Raw genomic sequence first — 15304 nt, forward strand, 5'->3', positions numbered from 1 at the left:
TGAATAGCAACTTTTTCGTCTATTTGTCCAATATGGACAAATATGTACAAAGAAATAGTAATCTTATTTCTTTGTGAAAAGGAATTTTGAAAACTAGTGACAGAATGTATTTAATCAGAGTCAGGGGTATCATCACATTGTTACAGTAGCATCTCAGCTAAAAACCTCATAAACAACTTCACAAAAAAAAATTCCAAAAAAATCTATCTGTTAATAAAATCCAAAACAATCTCACCAACGAAAGACTTTAGTTTACTATTTCTCTCCAGATTATGGTATTAAGGGACTCTCAAAATATACTAGGAGTTGCAAACAGAGAAGGTACAAACTAAAGCAACATTTCATTTACTATTTGAATGAAGGTCAGAAAGCACGCATTCATGTTTTGCTTTATGGAGACTCTACATGCCACAGGAAGACCTAACACATACAGCAGAGTTTGGCCTTCTTCTGGGTATAAGATTGAGTTTTAGCGAGCACAAACAATATTCTCAGCTTAACCACTAAGCCTACTTCTAGAAGCAACTGAACTTTAGCTGAACTTTAACAACCTCATCCATCTCAGCCACAAGATTCAAACACTAACACTTTCAACTTACCTATCTTTAAAGGCAAGATAAAAAAATCTCACTGGGGAAAGCACCCCTGTGCAATGCTTACACAGACACAGCTAGCATAGCTCTGTGTTAAAAATTCAAGATACTAACACACCTTTTTTCTGATTGTATAAAAGAGAATATATTCAAAAGCAAACAGAGAATAAAGATGTATTACAGGTTTCCCACAAAGATCCCCAAACACAATCACTATTCTGTAGTGCCACACCTACAATGCCAAAGGAGGACGCAATGTACATGGCTGTTTCCAGCACCTACTGCTTGCTTTAGGAGAAAACAATTTTGAGGTGTCTCAATTTTGAAAGATCAGAATTGAACTGTATACAAAATTCTGAGTAGGTCTGAAATTCTGTATTTGAAAAATGTTGAAGAATAAACATTTATATCTTATTTAAAAGAAGCACAACTAAGAAAGACCGATTTACCTGAAGCTTGTATGATTCTTGCTTGGCTTATATTAGACAAATACTTGTCATGAACTCTACCGTGCAGAATCTGCCATTGCCACGCCTGCAAACCAAAGAGTAAAAATATGCTCAATTATTTTTATCTTTATTTTGTAACAGGCACACGGTAAATCCTTTGCAGAGTAAATGGATACAAATTACACTCATTTACATCTGCAAAGAATTGGAGTTACTGCTCTATTATAACCAATGAATACTGATTCAAATCACTTTTAACAGCAAATAATTTTTGTTAACACTTGAAGAGATTTAATATTGGGTGTATAGAGCTGAAGCTTTAAAAAATATTTCATACTACTTCTTTTTCTCCATCAGAGGCAAATGCTGGCACTGCTATGGGAACATCAACTTAGGAATGTTCCACTTTTGCTCTAAAACACAAATTTAATAAAATGTAACCATTTCACTGCAAAGCAGTTCTTACTAAGCTTCTAGTCCAGATCTCTGAAGGCTTCTCATTTGTCATCATTTGTAACATCATTTGTATATACTTTGATTTCTTTTTTGCAACATTTACTCCTCTCTTCAATATCTTTATATAGTATCTGAAACATACAACTGTAAATAATACAGAAAAACTTGTTAAAAAAAAAAGTGCATTCATTTACAATCTGCTGAACACACATGAATACATGAACACATGCCATGAAGCACCATTTTTGTGTGTCTACCAATCACAAATGTAATGCCACACCTCACATGAACTTTCCTGTTTGAAGAAATTTTCATTCCTTGTTACAAACATGTGAATACAACTAATAGAATGCCTTTCCTGCTGGTATCAGCAGCTTTTTACTCCACAAACTCCCTTCCTGGTCCACTTGGGATCCTGACACACCCTCTCCAGACTGCTCATCTCTGGTGGCAGATGCTCACTGATTCTTGCATCAGCACAGCAAACTCTGCTTGCTCCTCTCTCTTCCCAAGGCCTCAGAAACCCTCCCTGCTGTACAAGGCCGGATCCATAACCTGATCTTAGATTTTAGTTGGATGGGTGGAGAAGGATCAAGCGTGCCAATGTACTTTGCCAAGAGCTAGAGGTTTAGTCCTTGCTTGAAGTCTTATTCATGTATTTTCAGATGTTCTTCACTTACTCATCCATCAATTCATTTCCATCACTATTACTGAAAAGCACAGTATGACACCTGCTAGCAGTTTTCCAGTGCTAGCAGGAAGAGACTCCATAAACTTTATGGCAAAAACAAGTGCTATAATACAACTTTGGCTGCATAAGCATGCAGAATGGACATAAAATAAATATCTTTCTGAATTCTCTATACCTTGTCCCTAGATTTGGGAGGCATCTTAGACTGTCACATGTAAGGTTTTGGAAGTATACCTGGCACATAATTTTCTCTGTCACCAATTTTTTCCCAAATGAACAGCAGGCTTTCTGTAGAGCAGCATCAGTGTGTACCAAATATGGCATTCATTAAGAAGTATGTTAAGATAACATTCAGGACTTCCCTGTCTAGAACCAAATTAGATGTACCCCAGCAGGCAACACAGGCAAACAATTCTCAATATTTTCAGGTTGTACAATTGAGAAAACTAGATAAGAGCTCTCCATTAACATCATTCAACAGAAATGGGGAAGAAATACAAAGGAAGAGGTTGAGATACTCCTGCTATAGATCCAGTTTAAGCTGGTGCTATTGCCAAAAGAATAGTGCACAACTCTTTCCTCACCAGCTGTCCATGCCCACCTCTGTGTAAGAAGCCTGAGAGAGGAAATGGTCAGGGTGTGATCTTGTCCACTACCAATAACAGGAAAATCATAGTTTTAACCCAGATGTGCTCTTAGATTCAATTCACCTCACAACCACACAGATGTTCTGGTAGCACAAAGGAAAGGAAAAACACATGAAAAATGGCACAAGCCTCTTTCAGAGCAATACTGGCAGATGCTCATTTAAATTACTCATGGAACTAGATCATCAGATTTAGGTACTGAATTTCACACAATTAAATCACTATTGATTGATCCTTTCTAAAGGCCTCAAGTGATAAACAAGGCTTCCACTGCTTCTGTTAAGAAAACACTGTTTGTAAGAACTACATACATGTCCTCCCATATAATCATCTTCACTGTTCCAATTCTTTGTCAGTGGACTGCCTCAGATATTACAGACATGTCACTTCATATTCTTGATTAAACAATATGATTTAACTTATTGAAATCATGAGTAAATGTTTTCCAACTTTCATTAACTCTTCCTGGAGTTGTAAATACGTCACAATAGCAGTTTTAAGTTTCATCAATCTAAAATGCACACTGGGCTTAATTTACAATTCCTGTAATCTTTCCATATATCCACCCTTAACCAAACTTTATTACTCAACTGCATAATTATAGTATTTTTTAAAAAGGGCTTATTTTAGTAAAAAAAAAAAAAAAACAAAAAGGCAGGCAGTAGGACAAGAAGAAAATAAAAAATTATGCTTTCCTGTGGAATTTCAGTATCTTCAAAGGACATCAGACAAAAGTTAATTTTTCATTTGTCTCATACCCTGATTAAACCTTTTCTGCAGACAGGGTAACAGTCAAGATAAAACAGATTATTGGGTATTCTCCCTTAAAATAAAAGTATATACAGCACACAAGATTTCCTGTCTTGACAGCTTGGCTTAGCTCTGAGCAATGCCACTTTCTCACATATTGCCTTTAGGAAGATTACAACAAAATGGCATGACTGAAATTCCCCAGTGCCATTATACTACTCAAATGCCTTTCGTGCACATATATTTATTATTTATTCAGAGTTCTATCCATTTATCATGGCATCTTTCACAGAACAGACACACAGTAGTTTTAAACATGCAATAGTGTAATTCCAAGAGGCCTTTAAAACTGCCCCATTATATTCCTGCTCCAAGACTACTTGGAGGAAATGATGAGTATGCTATAAGAAAACACTTGAAAGCTGAGGATTCATAAAACTCCAGTCACTGACCTCTAACAGTACCAAGAATTTATTTTAACTGGTAACTCATGTAAATGAAAGGTTGTCAGCTAGGGAGTCAGCAAGCAACAAAGTGGGAAGACAGGTGGGCAGAGGACCTAATTCTAGCAGAGGATGCCAGAATTAGGCAAAATACCAAGATACTTCAGGTCACAAGCTTAACATCCCACAGGCTGCATATTTACAACAAATTCTGCAGGATTTCCACATGAGGAGGGGAAAAAACTACTGCAGTGTGTCTCCATTAAACAAAGAATGATCAGAAAATAGCCACACAACACAGTTGCTTGAGTTCAATCAGTTCAAGAAGATGACCCTCTGTCACACATCAATGGCAGTCCCTGCCTGCAGACATCAGTACAATCCTGACACTGCCAGGCAGCTGAGATCCACCAATTTGCCTCCAAAACGTCCTTCTTCCAAATCCAAGAGACACACAGCTCTCTCAGGAGGAAACACACTGAAGACACTGCAGTAGCAAGAAAGACAATTCAAACTGAGTTTATGGAACATGGCCCTCAACAAAAAAGGCAGACTCTTGCTAAAATCAATTTCACAACTGAAACAATGTTTTCCTCTCTCAAATTCAAGAAACAAAAGACTGATGCCTATTTGCAAAGATATTCAAAAGACCATAATTTTTAAGGGGACAGTATTTCTTAAAATTTAGAAAAAGTGTCCCATAAACAATTGCCCTCTTTCTCCCTCTCAAAAAATCATTGCCACAGTTAATGGTGTACTCAATTGCTGCCACTATTTTGAGCACCTTTCTGCTACTCGAAGATTGTATCAACAGTTTACTACAGCGTAGCAGCTAACAGACATTCTGCACTATTTGTTCACCTGATTTACTATTTAAAAAAGCAATTGTGAATAGTAATCCCAATGTGTGCAGTGCCTTAATACAAAGTTTATGCAAGCACACAGTCAGGGAAGTCTTAGCTGCAAGTTTCCAGCCCATCCTAACAAGGTATTTCCTACAAGCCCCATCCTTGAACACCAACTCCTGATTCCAAACTAGGCAGGCCAGGGTCTAGCTCCTCATTAATCCCCATTGCCCATAACTAGCAAACACAGCACTCAGATCTTCCAGGACAGGATCTAGCTTTCATTAATCTTCAAGGCAGACAGTGACAACAGACCTTTTATGGAAGGATACAGGCCTTGGCTAATCACTCCCCAAAGCAGGAAGGGAGATTAAAATCCTCATCCCAGAAGACAGCAGCTCTTTTGGAGGTTAAGTCTGGGTCTTTCTGATGCCACTGGCACCCACTACAAATTGCCCCTGCAAGACAGCTCCTCCATTTCCAGTCCCTAGATTCCCAAATTGGGAATATATAAACTGCAGTTTATAAAAAAGACAACAACCACAAACAGATCGCCTTTCACTTGGAACACCAGCCATCCCAGAGATGCAGAGACAGACAGACAGATGGACATAACAGAGACTGTAAGCCCTGGCTCTCAATTCTGCTCAGCAAATGCCCACCAGGCCAGCCACTGCCTGGTGAGCCAGTGTGCTCTGCTGGACAAATATAGAAAGCAGAAAGTGGAACAAGCCTTTCAGCAGAAGAGATTCTGCTCAGCTCCCCGAGAGGGAGGAGCAGGAGCTGAACCAGCCGAACTGCTTTAGCCATACATGGTCTCTGAAAGAGACCATTGCTAAGACAAGTTCCTTTACACACACACACCCTCACTCCCTGTCACACAGTGCAAGGAGAGAAAATAATTAAAGCATACGAACCTGAGAGTTCCTGTTTTGAAATGAGTTCCAACTCCACTTTTCTTGCGCCCACCTTAATAATGCACAAATATCTTACAATATTCACCAACAAAATGTGGGCAGCAACTCAGAAAAAGACAAAAATCTTCCTCCCAGGGAATCCCCACATCCACCAGCATTTCAGTAACTACTGAACTAGTGAAGCCTTCCTTGTTGCTTTTGGACACACACAACCACATATTAAGTTCTTGGTTTGACCTTCTCCCCCCTCCAGCCCAAATTGAATTACAGAAATCTTTTTAAACCCTTCTCCCTTTTCAAGTATTGTCCTAAACCAGGAAGCATGACCTTTCCCATTGGTTGATACTAAGTACTATGGTGACCTGCCACATCTTGTCTGCTATCCCTGTAGTCCTTTTGGCCAGTGTTTAAACACTAACTAAACCTTTTCCTATGCATTCTTCTTAAAAGCAGAAGAAATGCACTTCTGTGCAGCATCCTTTTCTTTCTCCACCCACCCCACCCCTTTCACATTCTGGCACAGAAAGAGCAGAGTAAGTGTAATTGAAGACTCAAATCCACAGGTCTTCACAGAAAAAAAACTACAAAAACTACACAAGTAGCACAGTCTATTTTTATTTTACTGCACAAGTAAGATGGTTTCATTTATTCAAAAGCAGCCTCATTTATATAAAAAAACATCATTATTCATAAGCAATTTATTACCACATGCTGCTGCCTATTGCTTCTCCTTGGTGTATCCCACACTTGTGTGGTGATACCAAACTACCTTACAGGAGCTACCAGAAAAGTTCTGTCACACAAGTAAGTGGAAGCTGCAACTTCCAGCTATATCAGGAATGCAGCAGCCAATTCAGAACTCAGAGAAGCACACTAGTCAGGGAGTTTTGTTAATGTCACGTGCTAGTAGACACAAAAGTGCTGGCATTAAAACCAACAATCCTGATTTTTTTTCAAATTTCTCATTACTGAGATAATGGTTTAGGCTCCCTGAAAATTCAGGAAGATAACAGAATATGCAGAATTAACTCTACACCTAGGCACAGCCTAAATAATTTTCCTTACAGATAGGGATCAAGACTATGTGTCCTAGTCTTGCTCCCCAAGAAATGCCTGTTAAACTTAGTCTTGAATTAAATGACAAAAAAATTTTAAACCCAAAGGAATTACAAAGCAAATTCTGCATCAGACAATTAGTGTCATAGCAGCTTCCACACTGTGAAATATAGACAGTACCACCTACAGCCAGTCTCTGATAGTGATCAAATTCTGGCACTGAATGCACAATCCAGAGTGTAACATGGTGGCTTTAGTCCATAAGTATCACAAAATACTCACTTAACTTCTTCTAAGTCTCCAATGCATATAATCATGGATTTCGAGCAATCAAAATGCTTTAGAGAAGTAAATATATAATCCTTTTTCTTCCCCAAAAAGATTTTGATATTTTTAAGGGTATCACTTCTAATGTCACTTAGGACTGTGCAAGTAATTTTTACTGTTTCAACTTGTCCTCAATTGTTCTCCACATTCATCGAACAATCACATGCAAGAAAAAACAACCAACAAAAACCCAAAAAGAAATACAACTCATCACTAAGTTGACCTGTCATCCAAGTATTTTTTAATTCAGAATTTTAAATGGAGGACAGAAAATTTTTGAAGACAAATAACAAGGTAATACAGGTAACTAGGCAAAAAATGTTTTCAGATGGTGCTCTGCTTTGGAATACAAACCCATAAATTAGAGAATTACTTTTACAGTGTATTGTGCCTACACAAAATGGAAAAGCTAGATGTGATGTTCAAAATACATTCTCTCTTTCTGAAAGATCAATATTTCATTACCTTCTGAAGAAACATTTATCAAAATTCTATCTTGTAAGATTTTGCAGAGATAATAAGATGCCTGGTGTCCACCTTGCAAATCCCCACATATATTAAGAAAGATGCTACCGTTTTTGTATGTAGACTTGGACATTGTCTGCTAAGTGCTTGATTTGAATTACAAACTCCTCTGCTTTGGAAAAAGCAAACGTGAATATTCCCTTTCCAACAGAATCTAAAAAATTTGTGGATTGCATGCCTACATTGGAATATCTTTTGAACTGCATAGTTTGGGACAAAAATAGCAGAGAATATGCATGGGTTCAGTGAAAGCCTGAATTTTAAGTGATGTTTGAAGGAAAACAGTTTTACTTTGACATGTGAAATACTGAAATCTAGTGGATAACAACTACATTATTTTCATGAAAGGTGCAGTACAAAACAGCCAGCAGACAGAAGTGAAAGATACCCGAAAGAACACTTTGGATAGTGGTGAAAAAAAGAAGCCACGGTCCTGAAAAACTCCAATTATTTTAAAGTAAAAACAATATAAGACACTCACCTGGGTTCTTATATGAATTGGGAGAGCATCCAGTTCTGAGAGAACACAGAGCATGTAAGCATTAAAAAAAATGCTCTGCAAAGGAAAGCCTGCCAGATACCACAGCAGCATGACACCAGATATTCAACAAACACCCGTCCTCTCATCCACATGCTCATTCAAGATCTACTTGAGGTGTGCTGCTGAAAACAACAAAGAATCCAAACTGCCTGCTCATTTGCATGGATTTCATCAATACTCAAGATAATTATTCCATGCTGTATTACAAGCAATTTAGTCAAACCATTGTAAAAATCCCAGAGCGATATGGTTTTAAACTCAGTTTACATAATCTTAATTCTACCTGGGACTTAATCACTGCAACCCAAGCCATTAAACCAGTTATAAATCTACTCTAAATTGGTAAAGACTTACCAAAACTTGTACTTTGTCAGCTTGCCACTAATACTCTGCCTCTAACAGAGCAGCCAGAAAGCCAGCACACCTTTTCTAAAAACAAAATGACAGCCCATGCTATACTAAGTATACTGAAGATACAAAGGTAACATGCATACATGGGACAGACCAGACAGCTTGTGGACAAGGATTCCTCTTCTGGCATAAGGCTTTCACTTACATATACCTGTGACACAACCTGCATCATCTAAACTGAAATTCTTCACTAAGAGTTGGAAACTACTGAAGATTTCTGTTCAGCCTTCTAGCTGCTCATTGTTCATCCTGAACTCAGCTAGCAATGATGCATTTTCTTTAGCTTAGAGCTAAGACAGCTGGAAGTTTGAAGCTACTCAAGATGTCAAAGATGACTTCCTTTCCTTGGGATAATGACTGTGCTGCACTCTACTGCTGTCACACAAAGAAGCCTGTCCATCACTGTTCAGACTCGTGAGCTATTCCTCCCTACTTGCAGACCAAGTGGCTCTGCAGCTTGGACCCAATGTGTATGTTAGTTCTACCTGCCTGAGTCTCATATCAGGTGATGTTTGGGAAATCTCTTCTTGAAATGGGAATGCTCTCCTTTCATTCTTATTTCCCAAACACAAAGTGTCTTGGCATCTTTATAAAACAGGTTGTAGAGAACAGTAGTAGAAATGTGGTATCTAGCATTTATTCATATAACAAGTATCTCTGATGACTGGAAGAAGGGCAGTAAAACTACTAGTTACTTTTTCCAATCAAAATAATCTCTCTTGCCTCAAGAAATCTTGTAACAGGATCATCACTCAAGATCCTGCTCTGTGATACTTTGGGAAATACCCATTAGAAGCCCTAAGTAACTTTCCTCAACTTACAATCCCCATTCTAATAAATACTGAAATATATTAGTCTTCCTTCCTTCTATACTATTTTTTCCTCCTGCCAAATACCTGATCAATGGATAAAAATCATAACTTCTTGCCTGAAGGCATTGAATAACTCTGCACATAGTCTTGAAGGACAAGCAATACTAAACATGCCCAGATTGAAGTAATACATTTCAGACATTCATGGCAAGACTGAAAAATAAGAAAGCAGAAATATAGATCTGAGTGCATTTGACTATTGCAGCAGTCACAGTAACCAACTCACATTATGTCTTGGAAAACTGGACATATTAGCTTAAGAACAGTCTCTAGTTCAGCAGCCAGAACAGTGGGTTCTTGGATCTCAGTGCTAAAGACTAATAACCAGGAAATCTCAAAAAACTATGACAATTTGTCACACTTCCCACCTGTTCTAAAACAGGCACTAAAGGAAAAATCAGAGTGGGCACTCTGAAGAGATTTGTGGCAGATGACTCAGTAACTGATAATCAATAGCCACATTTCAGAAAAATATGCAAGAAATAGTTAAGGAGCAACTTGCTCACAACAAAGTTTCCCAATAAGTTCAATTAGATACTGAATTTCAGGTAGAATCTCACTTAACTCAAAGTGAATCTAAATATTTAAGAATTACATAAGGTTCTACCTTTTATGAAATTCAACCAATACAGGATACTGTGACTTCAGAAGAAAATTTACACAACATTATAAATATTTCCCTTATTTCAAAGCATCATATTTTGTTTCAACCAATGATTCTCCAATTGATGCACAGGTTACTTGGCAAGGCATGGAATTATTACTAGTGAGACAGACAACTATTGTCTACTGATGATCCTGCCACATTTCCTGCCTTCCCCTTTAGAGAAGTGGTGCCTTTAGAGAAGGGAGCACGTTTTCAGAACCCCTACTCATAGCAGAAGAACTAAAAGAACCTTCCCCCTGCCGTGCAAAGATAATCCTACAAGTGCATCAAGTTTTGGAGGCCTAGCAGAAACATGGATCCAGTAAGAAATACACAATAGTACTACATATGGATTTCTTTACCCTGTTTCTCATAGTGAAAGATTGGTACATTCTTCTCACTTTGTAGGCAGTCCACTTTCAAAACAAAACTACCTAACACATAAATCTTCATGTTTTAGTGTTCATGACTTCAGAACAGTCAACGATTTTCAATTCTCTGCTTTTCTACAGATGCTGTGTTCCTGCTTTCTTTTGCATTTAAACAGAATGTCCTAGGCTTGCATGAATTATTTTGCTACCTATTAAAAAAAAACAAAACAGATACAAAAAGGGGAAACATGTAACAGAGCAGTTAGGATCACACATTGATTTTCCCCAATGTAACATTAGAAACTTAGGGAAAGGAAAACCAGAATAAAGACAGCCATGCAAGAATGATCATTCAGAAATGGTGAATGCACTCCTCAGAACAGCATAAACCTTCCCAAAATAAGTATCAGCAATAATTTTGAATGTGAGCAGAAGCTGAAAGAGAACAGTTACCATCTAAAGAAAAAATAATTATTTACATCACCCTATTTAAAAATTCCCATTTAAGAATTTTAGTAGTATGCACATTTGCACCCATGTCTCTGAGCAGGAATAAGATCTGTGCTCCTGTCCTGGGGGCCCTTCAACAGCAGGAATGCAAGTGAACATATTAAGCTGCTAGATACAAGCTGTACCTGCCCTAATATTTCCTGGCTCAATCTAAAGACATAAGAATTATTTTAAACATCTACCACAGCAGCAGTACTTCCAACAATGCTGCTTCTCCAAGGCTTAGGTCCAGACACAATTCTAGGAAGATACAGTATCTCATATTATGCAGAGATCCCAAGAACACAGCAACGTAGCCGAGGGGAATGGAAAAAAGAATAAAAATGTGATGGGTTTATTATGGCGGTGCAATGCCAAGTCAGTGCAGTAAAACCTATCTGATGAACTAACCTAGAGAAAAACAGTAGAGGAGACCACGAAAGACACTAGGAAACAGTTCAGTATTTTTTGTGATCACTGGTACAAAGAGTAAGACTGAAAGGACAAACATACACAAAAGATAAAAACACAAATTCAAGATAGTTTTCAAGAAAACACAAGCTCTTGTAAGCCAGAAGTCTAGTGTGCTTCATGATCTAAATCCCCACCAAATACTTTTCTAAATACAGCGAAGTGGTGAAACACACCCAACGACCACACTCAAGCAGGATATACAAGAAAGCTGCAATGCTTGAAAAATGCTCCCCGACAACTTCTGGCAGAAGAGAATGCCTGTGCCTTAAAGGTGAAAATGTCTGGGCCACAGTTCCTCAGGAATTTAAAGGAGTGTATTCTAAAGTTGCCTCTCAACTTCCTTCTCGTAACAGTCCTATTAAAAAAGCACGCTGTTATCAACCTTTACTGCTTCTTCACGTATTTATCACCCATTTTACACTCTGTCTCTCCTGGTTTTTATACTCCTCTTCCTGCTTCATTCCAGCAGTGTCTGTCACGCCTTCTCATGCTTGAAGACTACAAATCCTCACACTGTGCTGAACTGCAATTTCCCTGACCGTGCTTCTCGTATGCCTGACTCGCCTCCACCCCTGGTGCACCAGCACACATTTCACCGCTCCAGCGGCCAGCCCCGCACCGACAACAGCAACCGCACCCCAGGTTCCTCTAGGTGCCCGGGGCGCCCAGCCCGGCAGGCTGACGGCAGCCGAGCCCGGGGCAGCCGCTCCCCCGCCCCGGGGTCCGCCCGGCCTCGCCGCAGCCCCCCCGCCCCCAATGGCGCCGCCGCCGCGGGCCGAGCTCGCACCCGCAGCGCCACCGCCCGCGGCGCTGTCAGCGCTCGGATCAGATACGACACCCGGCAGCCTCCGGCTCCGGGCCCCGGAGGGGCTCCCGGCGGGGCGGCACCGCCCCGGGATGGCGCGCACGGGGCGGCGGCGGCGGCGGCTCCCCCGCGGGCGGGAGCGGGGCGGCCGCCTGGGCCCGGCAGGAGCGGCCTCGCGGCGGGAGCGCCGGGGAACGGGGGAGAAGGGGCAGGGAGCCGTTACCTGCGCGAGACGGACCGCGCTTCCCGCCGGCTCGGCTCGGCCCGGCTCGGCCCCGCGCCGTTCCTGCCGTGCCGTCCCTGCCGTGCCGTGCGCGGCCCGAACTCCTCCCGGCGGCGGCACCGCCCTCACCTGCCCCGAGATCCGCCCGCGCCCCGCTCCGCTCCCTGCGCCGCCTCGGGCCGGCTCTGCAAGATGGCGGCGCTTCCGGGAGAGACCACGGCGGGCGCGGAGTGGGGGGGCCGGGGCGGTGCGCTCGCCCTCCCCGCCCTCCCCGCGCCGCCGGCCCCGCCGCGCCCCGCCCAGCCCCGCCCCGCTCCGGCCCCCCCGGGCGCCTCCCGCCCGCGGCCCGACCCCGCCGCGGGTGACTCCTGTGGTAACGCCCGGTGCGCGCGTCCGCGGCGCCCCCCCGCCCGTCGGCCCGGCCCGGCCCGGCGCTGCGCGGCCCCAGCGCGCATGGGGCTGGTGGAGGCGCTGGGCGCCGGCGCGGCGCGGCTTCTCTTCTACCCGTCGCTGCTGTACACGGTGGCGCGGGCGCGGCTGCCCGGGTCCCGCCGGCCCTGGTTCCACCGCATCGACGAGGTCGTACTGCTCGGGGCGCTGCCGCTGCGGGGGCGCATCCGCGGGGTAAGGCGGGAGCAGCGGGGCGGGCCGGGCCGGGAGGAACCGAGGTCCCTTATGGTGCCTGTGCCCGCAGCTGGTGGCGGAGGAGAACGTGCGCGGCGTGGTCACCCTCACCGAGGACTACGAGACCCGGTTCCTCTGTTTTTCTCCCCAGGTGAGCCCCGGGATTTCTGGTGTATCCCCCCGCCCAGGTCTCTCGTCACTGTCTGTCCCGGCACAGGTGAGGCTTTAGCCGCCTCCTGTCATCCCGGCAGCCACCGCCAAGTCCTGTGGCAGCAAAACTGGGACTATTCGTACTTAAGCCGACTTTAAAAACGATGCGACAAACCAGTAAAATGTGACCATGCGAGTGAACTGTAGCTGCAGTGGCAGGGAAAGACAGGGAGCATGGAAGCCACGTACATCACTATACAGGAATGCCTTTGGGTTGGGAAGAGATCTCAACCTCCCTCTTTTCCTTTAGCTGAAACACATTTCAGTCCCCTTTAACTACTACCTTTGATGAACAGGACTGAAGTTTTCATACATCTGATTTGATGGATTGATGCTCAAAGTCTCTTTACAGCTTCTCTGAATTTCCCAACTGTCTCAACAGGTTCTTAATTTCTTTCAGTAAAAAAAAAAACAAAAACACCCAAAAGTTCACTGACCGAATCTGCTATGTCTGTTACAGGAATGGGAGGCAATGGGAGTGGAGCAACTGCGTCTTAGCACTGTGGATCTAACTGGAGTCCCCACCTTGGAAAACCTGCACAAGGGCGTGGAGTTCATCCTGAGACACCGGGCCTGTGGTAACAGTGTCTATGTGCACTGCAAGGCAGGACGCTCCCGCAGTGCCACCATGGTGGCAGCATACTTAATTCAGGTCAGGAGTCTCTGCTAAATGGGGTGAATTTTCATTAAAAAATAGAAATAAAATGCAGACAACATTTATAGTTTACTCTTGCTCAGGATACCTGAGCATGGACAGGTTAATATTCCATGATTTTACAGAGCTTGGTCACCCATTTTAAGAGAGGCCTCAAACTTACCTTGTTTCGAATGCAAATGCAAATAATGAATTATTCTGCTTTTTTAAATTCTTTCTGTAGAGGAACAGATTGAGGTGGGAATAACAAGTCACTCATGAGCACAGGTTCACTTAGCAGATAAACATACATTTTGTTGTTTATGTTTTCTTCTTGGTTCACTGGAGTAGTGGTGAGCCTTCCTACGCTTTTCCATAAATACAATTCAGGATCAAGAGAACTGACTTGTTTTCTGAATTCTTCTACCAACCCAACGGGGGAAGCCAGCACTAAGAACAAAATCCCACCTGTGGATTCTTCCCTTGCCGTTACTAAGCGCTCCCTGGAAAATTTGCCCTTACTGTTGAAAAGAAAACTTCCTCACTAAGTGCTGAAATGCGATGGGAGTACTGGTAGAATTAAAAAAAAAAAAAAAAGCAAGCTGCATTTTTGCTCTAGTCTAGTGGGGCTAGGACAGGAAACTGTTCACAATATGAAGGAAGAGCGAGCAAGATGAGCAAGATGGAACATGGAGGGCCCAGGCAGCAATGATTCCTCTATAACTGAGGGACACATTTCATGAATGTGTGACTTGCAGGTCTCTCTGAGAAGAACATCAAGTAAACATCAAGAAGGGGCAAAGCAGCAGCAAGCTTTCTAACACCTCTAATATTGCCTGTGGCCTCCAGGAGGGTTCCATTAACTGGTGCAATGATGGAATGGATTTTCACTTGCTGGGTTTCTGCCTTTTCAGCTGCATCACTGGAGCCCTCAGGAAGCAATAGAGGCCATTGCCAAGATTCGTCCCCACATCCTCATTCGACACAAGCAAGTCCAGGTCCTGGAGAAATTTCACAGGAATATGATCAGTGGGACAACTGCATAGCTTAGTAAAAACTAATCAAAATCAGAATCAAAATCCTCATTTCAGCTGCTATAAAAAAAGTTTTTATGATCTAACAAAAGTTTAAGGGTTTTCATTCTTGACTATCAATAAAGAACATTTTACAGTTAAGGTGAAATAGGGCTATTTCTTTCCTTATGGCTAATATCCTAGATCTCCTGGAGTCCCATAGTTCTTTTCCACACATCAGTGCTGAGCAGAACTGCAATTCACAAGAAGTTCAAAATATGTGTATTTGAAG

At 42.2% G+C, this 15304-nt stretch overlaps 2 protein-coding genes across 11 annotated transcripts in view; one reads left to right on the top strand and one right to left on the bottom strand.

Annotated features, from left to right (window-relative positions):
• CELF1 (CUGBP Elav-like family member 1) overlaps positions 1-12704 on the bottom strand; it is a 59398-nt gene extending 46694 nt beyond the window's left edge. For 9 of the 10 annotated variants that reach the window (XM_058025420.1, XM_058025419.1, XM_058025416.1 and 6 more), the window contains exon 1: positions 12661-12703. The gene's annotated coding sequence lies outside the window, so the exon portion shown is untranslated. Of the gene's footprint in view, positions 1-1042; positions 1128-12660 lie in introns of all 10 variants that reach the window. The other variant, XM_058025411.1, reaches the window with a different exon arrangement.
• Positions 12705-12982: 278 nt separating this feature from the next.
• PTPMT1 (protein tyrosine phosphatase mitochondrial 1) lies at positions 12983-15181 on the top strand. The gene is made up of 4 exons (XM_058025961.1): positions 12983-13155; positions 13226-13306; positions 13826-14017; positions 14914-15181. The coding sequence occupies exons 1-4, from the start codon at positions 12985-12987 to the stop codon at positions 15043-15045; spliced, it is 576 nt and encodes a 191-aa protein (XP_057881944.1). The 5' UTR covers positions 12983-12984; the 3' UTR covers positions 15046-15181.
• The last annotated feature ends 123 nt before the right edge of the window (positions 15182-15304 follow it).

This window comes from Melospiza georgiana, chromosome 6 (genome assembly GCF_028018845.1).
Source record: "Melospiza georgiana isolate bMelGeo1 chromosome 6, bMelGeo1.pri, whole genome shotgun sequence".
Lineage (NCBI taxonomy): Eukaryota > Metazoa > Chordata > Aves > Passeriformes > Passerellidae > Melospiza > Melospiza georgiana.

Coding starts and splice junctions, on each gene's coding strand:
- PTPMT1 (XM_058025961.1), top strand. CDS start 12,985: ATGGGGCTGGTGGAGGCGCTGGGCGCCGGCGCGGCGCGGCTTCTCTTC. Junction 13,156..13,225: donor TGCGGGGGCGCATCCGCGGG/GTAAGGCGGGAG, acceptor CTGTGCCCGCAG/CTGGTGGCGGAGGAGAACGT. Junction 14,018..14,913: donor TGGCAGCATACTTAATTCAG/GTCAGGAGTCTC, acceptor CTGCCTTTTCAG/CTGCATCACTGGAGCCCTCA.